Consider the following 12,647-nt stretch of genomic DNA (forward strand, 5'->3'; position numbering starts at 1 on the left):
CCTGAATTCAGAGTTTTGGATTCTATGTAAATTTCTTTATGTTTTAAAAGTTGAATGGGTGGCATTTTTTGTGTTCATCCTGAATATGTTATTTTATTATGTCCAATCATTAAAGATCTGAAGTGTAATTTTTTAAGTTTTGAATAAAAATCATTGATTTGTATTGTTTCTAAAAGGTTGCTCATGTTATCATTTCTCAGGTTGACTCATCTGCAGAATAATGATGTCACATTGTCATCTCCAAGTGCCTTGACCCAAGTCATGGAATGAGGGACATTCCTTGGCCTGGTTGTTCAAAACAAGTTTGACAACAATGCCACTTTTTCTGAAAAAAACCCAACCCTGCCCCTGACCCCGCCCCTGCACCCCCCCCCCCTCCCTCCAGGACAACCATCCAACCCCTTGGAGATGTTCTTCTAGTGTTCACAGTAAGACCTTTTGGAGGGCAGATGCCCATAAGGAAGAATTTTAGGTGCAATTGGAAAATGTCTCCCTCACCCTTCAGGCACAGCATGTAGGACAATCCCAGTCACTTGGACTATAGATTAGGGCAACCATCCAACCCCTTGGAGATGTTCTTCTAGTGTCCACAGTAAGACCTTTTGGAGGTCAGATGCCCATAAGGAAGAATTTTAGGTGCAATTGGAAAATTTCTCCCTCACCCTTCAGGTACAGCCTATAGGACAATCCCAGTCACTTGGACTATAGATTAGGAAGCTCAGACATTGATCAATGAGAGTAAAATCCCATGTAAAATAGGTAACGTCTGCTGTTACAAGCACAAAAGGGCCTGTGTTAATTGTAGTAGAAAATTAGACAAAATGCAGTGAATTTTCTGAAGAAAAACATCAAAAGATCCGGTTCTAAATCTCCATAGAATGCCATGAATTGTTTACTGGACGTCCCCAAGATACAAAGAAATTCAGTTCCACTGCTACTCGTGAGATGGCGTGGGTGAGGCATTTTCTGAAAATCAACTTCACATTCGACTTCGCTATTTCAAGCCGCTTTTCCATTAAAAATATGACGATCTCGCAGGTCCGGTAGGGATAGGCCATAACAATTAAAGCTAATGCTTTTCTGACATGTAAAAGATGTTGAAATTTCATTTGGGACTGCTACACCTGTGAATTTATTGGCCCCATCGTAGCGACGAGACGAAATCTTCATTTTCCACTGTTTCCCAACGTCGGTCGGAACTAAAATTGTAGATGGCACGTTAGTAATGTTAATGTAAGAGGCAACTCTACAAACCCTTTAAAGGGAATGCTGAAATTAAGGCTTGGTCATCTAAAGGCATTCTGCTATTGAAAATACTCACTTATCTTTCACCTAAATTATGGATTATTATTATAGCTTATGAATGAGAGCTAATAATATCAACGCTGCACCCAAAATTTCCATACAAGTCTTCAATAATTTCACCAAGTCCAAATCAACCTAAGATTATTCCCTTTAACAATGAACAACATGCCATATCAACGATTTAGACCTTGACCCGAACTTGATGCATCCATACAACACTCCCTCACTCACCACAAGCACATTATTCACATTCATCATACAGTAGTACATGCATGCCACGCAAAATGACCGAAATTGTGAAAATAATACCACTGCAAATATTATAATCATCCTGCTATTATATACGGGCTGGATGACAAACTAATTAGCTAAACATGCATTGGCAAACCCATATATAAGCAATTAGGCAATTAGTTCACTACAACACGTTATCTGCAAACAAGTCAAAATGATATGAAATGAAATGACGGTCCCTCAATATCATGTCAAATCATATCATAAAACGATTGAAAACAATAAATATACGGTCACAAAAGTTTATGATAACTGAGGGTACGAAGGTGTTGTTATTCCTTGACCGGTGTCTATATGGCACTGCCGAACACTGGGCATCAGCCTCATTATATACAAAGAGATACAACGAGTCACATAACACCAGGTCGTAACATTCAGACTAAACATATTATATAAATACTAGCATTGTACCCGTAGCGCAGGCAGGTTCAAATGGGCTATACCTTGAATAGATTGAATTGCAATGAAAATCTAATGCAATATCAAAGGAGCAATATCGAAGAGACAAATTAAACCAACCATTTGTCCACAGACTCGGACCAAGCTGTGGCGTGCTGTATGCGTGCATATAAAAGTATATCAGTTGGTCCGATAGAGATGATGAGGCAATGCCTCGTTCCTTAGTCAGCAATGCCCCTTTTTATACGGAGAAGAAGGAATACCCGGATAGGCCTTCACATGTCGGCCTCCAAATGGCTCGAACCAATTGCACTTTCACTACTATAACTTTAAAATGCGTGCTCCTCCTACATGTAGCCAGGTCTCGGGCAAGGCACTTACTCGACAGGCAAGCTAGAAGTTCAGCACCGTGAGCAGCTCCTTGATAAGGCCATTTCAGGTTCAGCGCGCCTCTTCAGATCAAGTATTGAAAGCTGTGGTGAGCACATAAACAGACCATGGTAACCTTCATTATCAAGGGCTAGCTCTGGCTAACACAGCACCCATAAACAATAGACCACCAATTTGACCCCAGCTCCTTACTGCGGGAAAACCCAAGTCCAGCAACCGAAAGTACCAAAAATACATTTTTGTTTACATTTGAACTGTACACATACGTTTTGTAAACAAGGGACCCTAATTATAAACATGGGTCTATAGTGTCAATCAATTCATATTATTCTTTTTTGCCTCCATTCTGCACCTACCTTACGTTTACACGTCTTCATGCAGTCATAGAGTACAATTGAACAACCCTTCACTTGTGGCTGGTGAGAGTTAAATTCGGAACATTTGTCATCATCGTCAGCACGATGTGATGCGACATCACTAGAGTCCGATTTTGGTTAGTCAACAATGAAACAGTCGTTATCGGTGGTGTGATCGATTTCGTCGTCAGTTTGGTTATGTATTTTCGATGAATCGTATAAACGGTGTTTTCTGTGCAGCCAATGGTTGTCCAAGTGCGTCGGATTATCATGTTGTGCCATGACGTCAATAATCCATGGACAGACTATGGACACATAGCTCATTATGAAATACTCCGCATGTCGGACGCACATAAGTCCACAGGAAGATGTGTCCTTCTGATAACATGTTTTTTTCGTGCACTTGGAAAACGTGAACTCGTTGCCGTGAATTGAATGGAATATATGCATAATGTAATCCCGGCGTTCATCACGGCGTTCATATAAGCTGTCGAAGACAAAACACTTTTTACAATGCGTATCAACGACTAGCAACACCCAGTGATGACCAGTGTTATAAGGTACAAAATAATGGCGCTTCCTTGACTCGTTTTGGGAAATAGGACTTCGACATATTCCTTTTAGATCGTTTCCCACCTTACCCTGAAATATAAAATGCGAAGAGTACAATGAACTGATTTATCAGTATACCGAAGTGAGATGAGTAGTATGGTTCGTCAATAAGGACCAGCATTGAGGCGGTTCTTCTGAGGCGGTTCCTGCCTCTTACATCACGCGTTCCTCTGACGTCACAAGCATCAGTGGCCAGCATGACGTCACAAGCCAGCATTCTTGTTGACCACTTAATAATTTGATAATTGACTTAGAATAAGTAATGCTGGTGCCCAATGTGTCGAATCAATTCAGCCACAGCCATGGATGAAGAAAGACCCCCGTCAAAATTGTCACACGTTGGACCAACAGAATTTTACATGTAGCATTTGTTCACAAGTATATGATCGTAAAGATAACTTGGTACGACATATGAAGAGCCATGCACAGAAATCAGCAATTGCAACAGAGGCAACTACATCTGGGCAGACAAGGGGAACAAGGAAACGTCACCAGAAACCTGAAGAAATAGCAGCTGAGGAACCATCTGACAAAATTCCGGGAAGTGTCAATCCAGCGCAATCGCACCAGGTCCATGTTCCAACATTTGTGAGACCAGAACTACATCAGATCTACTTGGAAAATCTGAAGCACATCGAGTCAAAAAGCAAGGTGAATGGACGGCGCCAGAGACTTTATAATATCATGCTAGAGTCTGCATCGTTCCAGGAATTAGAGGTAACCTTTCGAACAATTCATCAACAGCAGAATAATCAATACAAGGTTAATTATTCTTTTGGCTTTATCTTGTACAACAATGTCTCCGGTCAGCGCAGGTATTATCACGCTAGCAACAACACCAGAGTACTAGATCGACCCCTGTTGATACAAAACGAAAGTGGGTTGAATGGTCTCTTATCAATCCTAGGAGATGTTGATATACTAGCGTATGCTAAGGCGCAGAGACCAAATAGTCAGTGGGTCGTTGATACTTTACTTTCGGCTGTCTATGGTCCCTTCCGGATATTCATGGTCCAATTTATGCCTTGCCTCCAGGAATAACTACACAAAGAAAGATTCTATTCAATAAAATTGACCAATAGGCTGTGTTGCAATCTGTTTGCACTGGTACTCACGATGAAGGCCTGAGTTCACACAGCCCCACATTGTCAATTTCATTGTGGACCATTCAAGAATTACCGCCGTAAAATGGCATGGTTTATACAGGGTGTACCAGAAAAAAAGCATCTTGCTATCATTCGACAAAAACACTGTGGGCCGATTTCACAAATGGTGTTTAAGACTTAGACGCGTGTAACTTCGTATATCAATCAATCAATCATTTTAGATTTAGGGTGCCTATATCCACTGCCAGTGATCAGAGACACCGTAGCTCCAATTCGGTACGGTACATTTCACAACATTTTCGTGCTCTTGAAGGCAGGGACACTATCGATGGCGCAAAGTTTTTGTGGTAAGTTGTTCCACACTCGTGGTGCAGCACACTGAAAGGCCCCTTTCTCTCAGCAACAACTCCCCTGATGAACGCAGAGATCTGGATGACACACACCTAGTGAGGAGCTCCACAAGGTATCCTGGCGCAAGACCATGCAAACATTTGAAAGTCAGTAGGAGGATTTTAAATTCTATCCGTCTCGCGACTGGCAACCGGTGAAGTTCACGCAGAATGCACGGTGGAAGTGCATTTAAAGTGAAGTCACACGCGTCTAAGTCTACTTTGATGAAATCGGCCCTGGAAGTTTATGTGGTTTGTACGACGGAATTTTTCGGCCGTTCCTGTATATGAATATTCGGTGCATTATCTGCGGATATCGGTCTGAGCTGATTGGTGAAATTAACACACTGAAGTGTGATTCACAACTTTTGTGGCATGCGATATAAAATGACGACACGGCACTTTGTCATGAAGTTGTCAATTTCTCTCTGGTCGAGTCTTCGTGGCCATCCTAGGCCTATAAAAATGAGGTCGATGGCCATTTCCATCTCAGTTTGTCCGTCAAATATGGATCAGCAAGAACCCCTACGAAAACGGCGAAGGAGCTACTCGGTTCGTGAGAAAATTGCTTATCTGCGGGATCTAGAGGCAGCTCTCCTCAATGGCACAGTCGACAGCATGAGCGAGTTTGCGCATCACTACAAGATCCCAGTGTCGACCCTGAAGAAGTGGGACCTTCAAGACCTGGAGCGAAAGGCAGGTGAAGGTCGCGGCGACGACAGAACCTCTAAAGAGCGACAAGTTGGTCTTTGGCCCGAGGTAGAGGACGACTTGTATCAATGGTTACAGCAGCAACGGGAGATGAGGCTACCAGTCGCAGTCCAAGACATTCAAGAACGAGCCCTGACCATTTTTGAAGACTGGTGGAATGCGTTTCCACACGAGCTGAGACAAGACGTTATCCAGGCCAGACCGACACTCCACCAATTCAACGCATCCGCTGGCTGGGTAGAGGGATTCATGACAAGAAAGAAGATAGCCCTCCGAAAGGCGAATAAAAACACCACCACTCTCCCAGCTGATGCCGCCTATCAGGTCCAGGTATTTCGCGACAATGTGATGCAAACTATCCAGCATTTGGAGATTGCCATGAGGTTGCTGCTAAACATGGACCAGACGTTCGCACTATTTGAGTATCGACCAATGTATACTGTCAATGACAAGGGAGCGAAGTCAGTGGATGTACGTACATCGAGATCAAACACAAAACTGGGCTGCACCGTTAGTCTAACCATCAGTGCGACGGGATGGAAGGCACCGGCACACGTCACCTTTCCAAGAAGAGGGTTCGTACGACAGCTCGATCACCTGCAGGAGGATGACGACTTGCCAGCAAATATCATTGTGACGTCCTCTGCTACCGGTTGGATGAGACGGGAGACAGCCCGTCATTGGTCAGACCAAGTATTGGAGCCATACGTCACCTCAGAGAACGATGAGCGATTCCTTCTAATAGTAGATAGATATCGTGTGCACCGCACAGAGGAATTCGGCCAGCGAATTACGGAACTGGGAGGGATACTCAATTTTATTCCAGCCGGCTGCACATCCTTGGCCCAACCCCTCGATCTGACTGTTATGAAGTCGTTCAAAAGCAACATGAAAAAGAAGTGGAAGGCCTGGAAACAAGAAAACACGGACGATGCAGGACGCTGTGAACGCATTGGGTTACGTAACGTGGTCAACATCATCAGTCAAGCCTGGGAATCTGTACCTGTACAAGTGGTAGAAAACGGATTTGAAACGGCTTTCAGAGCAGCAGCGGTAGACGCAGGACCAATTCAAGAGCTGGACGATGAGGAGGACGAACCAGGACTCGAATTCTTAAACATCCAGGGGGATGAAATAGAAATAGAATAAATAGTATTTTACTTGGTGGTAAAAAATCTGGGATGATCTTTTGAACTACCCTGTATAACGCTCTTTCATTTCAACGAAATCAGTCTGTAGGCCTATCGCTCATCAAACCGATCAGTTTCAAAATGATCACAGTCGGTGACTCGGATCACTGCTCTCAGTTGTACCATTCGGACAATCGGTTAAACAACTTCATTATTCCCCACCTTTCAGAGAACCAGCCAGTCGTATTGAAAGGCCTTCAACTTGGCCAGTGCATACGTAATGAATTGGTATTTAATGAAGGGACCATAGACAGCCGAAAGTAAAGTATTGTGACAAATGTACTGGTTTATGTATACCCGTTACACACACACCCGATAGGTACAGGACTAAATCCGCTCCCACAGTTCATCAAGAACAACCGGTCAATTATCGCATTGGATCGCAAATATAAAGCTGGGGGTGTAATCACGGACAACCTCTGTTTTTTTCGCTGTCTGGCACTACATAAAGGTCATTCAGTTCATGGTTTGGAGACACCCACGGTTGTATTATTCAATGCGTATTGTGCAATGGCAGAATTAGAAACGAGCATGGCAGAATATGGTGGTGTGATGTTACATCAACTGAGAGAAATGGAAGACATCTTTGAGATCAATATTCAAGTTTATTCCATCAACCAACAAGCCCAGGCTGAACTCGTACGACGCAGTGTTATGCCCGCCGTTCACGATCAAATCTTTTGGTCAAATCTGTTGGTCAATTTTTTGTGTCAAATTTTCTAGTTCAGCCGCCCGTCGTGCACGATGGATTTATTTCATCAAATCTTTTCCAATATGGCTCCCGTGCAGTCAAGACTGATTGCGGCAGCTGCTGCATGTGCAGCCATAACTGCAATTGCTGCGAGCCCTATACTCTTCGATCAACACATCTACAGCATTTTGTGTCCAAACCATCTTGGTACAAGCCTGCGTTTCGACCGAGTGTGCAGGTATGGTGCGAGTTGCTTGTATAAAGTTTACCTGAATTATTTCTTGGCGCATAATACTCATTATTATAACTATTAACTGTCTTTGTCGCTGTCCAGGTGTGCAAGGGATAGTAGTCCTAGGGCTGATAGTCCGTGTAACAATAGCCCGCATTGCTAAATGTTTTGGTTAGGGTTAGCGGTACAATAGATCATGCTGCTTATTTGGTCAAATACAATGCTACCGGACTATGACTCCAGGGGGACTATATCCGCTGTCACACCGGCTCACAAAGGATCGGTACAGTATATGAATAGGCCTACCTATTTGGACAGCTCGGATAGTGAAAGACCATGCTTTAATTGTTACTAAAAACGCCAATGCGCGTCACACCTGAAAAAAAACCCATCTAATTGATGTGTTCATTGATTGATGGCCCGATAATATTGAAATGGCTACTTTGACTCAAACGGTTAATCGTACAGAAAAAATCCAATCCCGCCGCTCACGATCCAATATTTCCGAATCGTCCTAAATAAATAGGACCGGTTCTATCCACAACAATTTTTATCCTAGGAACATATTTCATCCAATTTCCCGTCGTTCACGATCAAACTTTTTGGTCATATTTTTTTGGTCAAATTAAATTTGATCGTGAACGGCGGGCATTATGCCCAAGCCACACTATCAAATTATTTGGTCAAACTTTTTCATCAAACTTTTTGGTCAAATTTTTCCATTCTGCCCACTCATGCCACACGGTGGATTTATTTGGTCAACCTTTTCGAATATGGCACCCGTCCAGTCAAGACTTCTATTTGCTCTGGCAGCTGGTTCAGCTGTTGCTGCAATGGCTGCAGCTGTGGCATACCACAAGATGAAGCGTCGCCGTACTAAAAGAACTGTATGGGTCAGAAAATGGATCCAGAGGAGAAAAACAAGGGGATCGTATGCCATGCTAGTAGATGAGTTGCGACTAGAGGATCCAGGATCATACAAGAATTATTTGAGGATGGATGAGGAGACGTTTGAGCACCTAGTTCAACTGGTGACGCCTTACGTGGCAAGGGAAGACACCAACATGCGCGAGGCAATTACTCCAGCAGAACGTCTGGCGGTTACTCTAAGGTTCCTAGCCACTGGGGAAACTTTCCAGAGTCTTCAGTTTTCAACACGGCTGAGTCGCTCAACAATCGGTGCAATAATACCAGAAACGTGCTGTGCAATCTACGAAACCTTAAAGATGGATTATATCAAGGTACGTCCAAACTATCTCTTTCGAGATAATCAGATTTTCATTTGTCACATTTTCTGGAATTGAAATACAAACGAAGGAAATTGTAGGAAGATCATGTATTATTTTCTTATGTATGTTGTTGACTACAAGTGTACAACATTCTAATGATTCGAGAATGCTTCATACATAGCCTGACTTACAATATCACTTGTACCTGAACCTGTATTTTGGCCGAGTGGAACTGTGGAAAACCGGGGAGTGACCATGTCATTACGAAATTGACAGGAAGGTCGAACTGCATTCTCAACAGACAGTGGAAAGACAGTTTCAGACGGAGGCTGTGCCTGATAGCTGCGATTTTTCACATTAACATAATTCCTCTTGGTGTTCAAATCAGCCTCCTGTCCGTCAAGCAAAGCTAAGCTGATCTTTCTTTTTACATTCTGTCGTACATCTGGAGATTCGATTGCACGAATCTCTGAGGCTACATACTTCCCAAACACATCATATACATCATTCGCTTCTGTTGGCGGAGGCCTATTTGATGCGAGTGCAGCATCTTTTAATTCCGCCAGAGTGTTGGTGGCCGTCTGAAACATTGACACTTCCGCTGAAACCGATTTTGATGATTTCCTTTTCGGATTCCATGAAGACACCTTAGCAGCGATCTTGGAGGTCGATGGTTGCGTATCTACATGTATCACTTTGTCCGATTCATCCTCGGATACTTCGTCGTCATCAGACAGATCCTGAAAAAACAAAGATATCATGTGGTCACTCATTCGTGAAATAAATGTCTATCTTTTCAGGTGCCGTCGAACGAACAAGAATGGCTCAAGGTTGCAGAGGAATTTGAAACAAAGTGGAACCTTCCCCACTGTTTGGGTGCAATGGACGGAAAACACGTTGTTTTCCGCCCACCATTGCGCTATGGCTCCTATTTCTACAACTATAAAGGCACCCATAGTATTGTTCTGTTTGCATTGGTTGATGCCGACTACAAGTTCTTGATGATTGATGCTGGAACCAACGGTCGTGTCGGAGATGGAGGTGTTTTCAGGAAGAGCGATCTCAATAACGCTATGGCGGATGGGACTATACATTTTCCTGAGGCAAAACCCTTACACGATTGCGATGCCACCATGCCCTATTTTTTCGTAGCAGATGATGCTTTTCCTTTACAAACTGACATCATGAAGCCGTATCCATTTAGAAATCTTGATAAAGACAAACGTGTTTTCAACTACCGCCTGAGTCGGGCTAGGCGTGTGGTTGAAAATGCATTTGGGATATTAGCTAACAGATTTCGCGTGTTTCTTGCTCCTATTCTGCTATCCCCTGAGAAAGTGCAGATGATCATTCTGGCTGCTTGTGCACTGCACAACTTCCTGAGGGTCCATAATTCGGCCAAGTACTTCCCTCCCAGGGCAGTAGATAGGGAACAATTAAACCGCGGTGTTGTAGCTAAGGGGGATTGGAGATCAGTTAAGAAAGCTGAGGAGGCTTTCCAAGGTATTGAACATCAGTCTGGAAACCGTTATGCCAATGATGCACAATCACAAAGAGATGCTCTGCGCGGCTATGTGAATGGCATCGGACGAGTAGCATGGCAGGACAGATTTTGCAGCTAAGCCTGACAGTAGAAATACTTCGATGTGCAATGTACATGAATGTGTTGATATAAAATAAACATATTAACTGTCTATTCACCTTGTACATTTGATCGTCATGTTCATCGGCCATGGTAGATGTACTGCATCTCGGCTCTAGATGGTCCTTTAAGAACAGCATCTTCTGAAACCACCATACTTTTGGTTGATACATGTCGTTGGCCCCTGCTCCACTTTTGTTCTTCTTCTTCATCTTGTCGAATTCTCTGGACAAATGACTTCGAAGTCCATTCTGCTTCCTTTTAACTGCTTCAACTGTGCAACCTTCACATTTTGGGGAAAGTTTGTCCACGATACCTTGGTAGGCAGTTTCTTTCTTGACCCTATTATGGTACATGGGATTCTTTGTGTCGTAGAGTACAGGGCGGGCCCTGTACTCCTCGATCAAAATGTCTGTGAGTTCTTGTGTCCACATACCAGCAGTTTTTGGGCCTCATGTGCTGACGAGATACCCTTATCTGTTTATATAGTGAAGGAAATGCACAGTGTAGGTGACATAACCATTCAAAATAGGCCTCAACACCAAGAAAATGACATATATGAGGACATAGCTATCCATAACAAAAGGCCTGGTCACTGGGTTCAAAGCGTTAATCGAACAATAAAAATATTTCCCCGCGCCACACGGTAGGATTCTTGTATTATTTGGTCAAATCCTTGGATAAAAATAGGACGGGTTCTATCCAAAACAATTTTGGATTTGGAAATCTGGTTGGTCAAATTTGTGGATTTTCCCCGTGCCAGACGGTAAAACATTTTGGTCAAACTTTTTTGGTCAAATTATATTTTACCGTGTGGCTCGGGCATAATGCCACTATAAAACCACACTTTATTTTAACCTCTACGAGAAACATTTTAGTTATATAAAAGACTTCAAGTCCTATTCTAAAGCACACAAGTGCAGAAGTTGTGACAGTGTCTTTGAGTACAGTTGCCATTGTATTCGTCATGAAAAAACATGTCAGGGAAAGACAAAGTTTATTTTTCCCGGTGGCGTATTCAGACCCCAAGCAAGCATATTCGCAAAGATGGAGAGACATGGGATTCAGGTCCCTGCACAGGAGGATCAATTCCATCCGTACAGAGCGTCATATGACATTGAATGTTACAGGGACAAAGTTAAAGACAAGACCAACACTGATAAATTGTCGTGGGTAGCCCTGCACCGCGTTGCCTCCATCAGCGTATGCAGTAATGTTCCAGAATATACAGAAGCAAAATGCTTCATCAGTTCTGGAAATGAAGATGAACTTGTAGACCAATTCGTGGCCTATTTGAATGAGATTGCAGACGCTGCTGGCAAACTACTTGATGTCAAATACCACGACCTGACCGAAATCTTAAAGAGTTTGATAGTGAAAGAAGAAGAAGCCTCCCGAAACCCTGGTGATGACGATAAGGAGGAGGACGGTGACAAACAGATGGCAACTGAGGATGACTGTGATGGCTCTTGCGATGAGGTTGGAAATGATTGCAAAGATCCAAAGATGAGCCAGAATGTAAGAGGAAAACTCGGAGGAAAGGGTCAAGGCCAATTAACACAATTGCCATGGAATTTTCCAGATGGCGACAGCAATTACCAGTAATTGGTTTCCACTCGGCAAAGTATGACGTCAATGCAATGAAGAGTGCATTGTTTCCCGCCCTGATAAAGTTCACCACAAGGGACGAAGAGAACCTACCAAATATTAATGTTATAAAAAAACAGAATGTTTACATGTCTATCACTACTGATAACCTGAAGATTTTGGACATTCTAAACTACCTGGCTCCAAACACAACGTATGCAAAATACTTGAAATCGTTCAAAGTACCCGAGGCTAAAGGCTTTTTCCCCAACGAATGGTTTGACAACTTGGAGAAATTGAAGGAGACATCTCTTCCACCTCATGACGCATTCTACAGTCAACGCAAAGACTGTAACATTACCGCAGAACAATATGAAAGTATGCAGAAGGTATGGATCGAAGAAGACATGTCATCAATGCAGGATTTCCTTGTATGGTACAACAACCAAGATGTCAAACCCTTCATGGGGGCGATAGACAAAATGTGCAATTACTTCATGTCTAGGGGCCTTGA

General features: G+C 43.1%; 1 protein-coding gene across 1 annotated transcript; it reads left to right on the forward strand.

Moving 5' to 3' along the window:
* Positions 1 to 8,419: 8,419 nt before the first annotated feature.
* On the forward strand, positions 8,420 to 10,526 carry LOC135499964 (uncharacterized). The gene is made up of 2 exons (XM_064791038.1): positions 8,420 to 8,916; positions 9,705 to 10,526. Exons 1-2 carry the CDS (start codon positions 8,449 to 8,451, stop codon positions 10,524 to 10,526), a joined length of 1,290 nt encoding a protein of 429 aa, XP_064647108.1. The 5' UTR covers positions 8,420 to 8,448.
* The last annotated feature ends 2,121 nt before the right edge of the window (positions 10,527 to 12,647 follow it).

This window comes from Lineus longissimus, chromosome 15 (assembly GCF_910592395.1).
Source record: "Lineus longissimus chromosome 15, tnLinLong1.2, whole genome shotgun sequence".
Lineage (NCBI taxonomy): Eukaryota > Metazoa > Nemertea > Pilidiophora > Heteronemertea > Lineidae > Lineus > Lineus longissimus.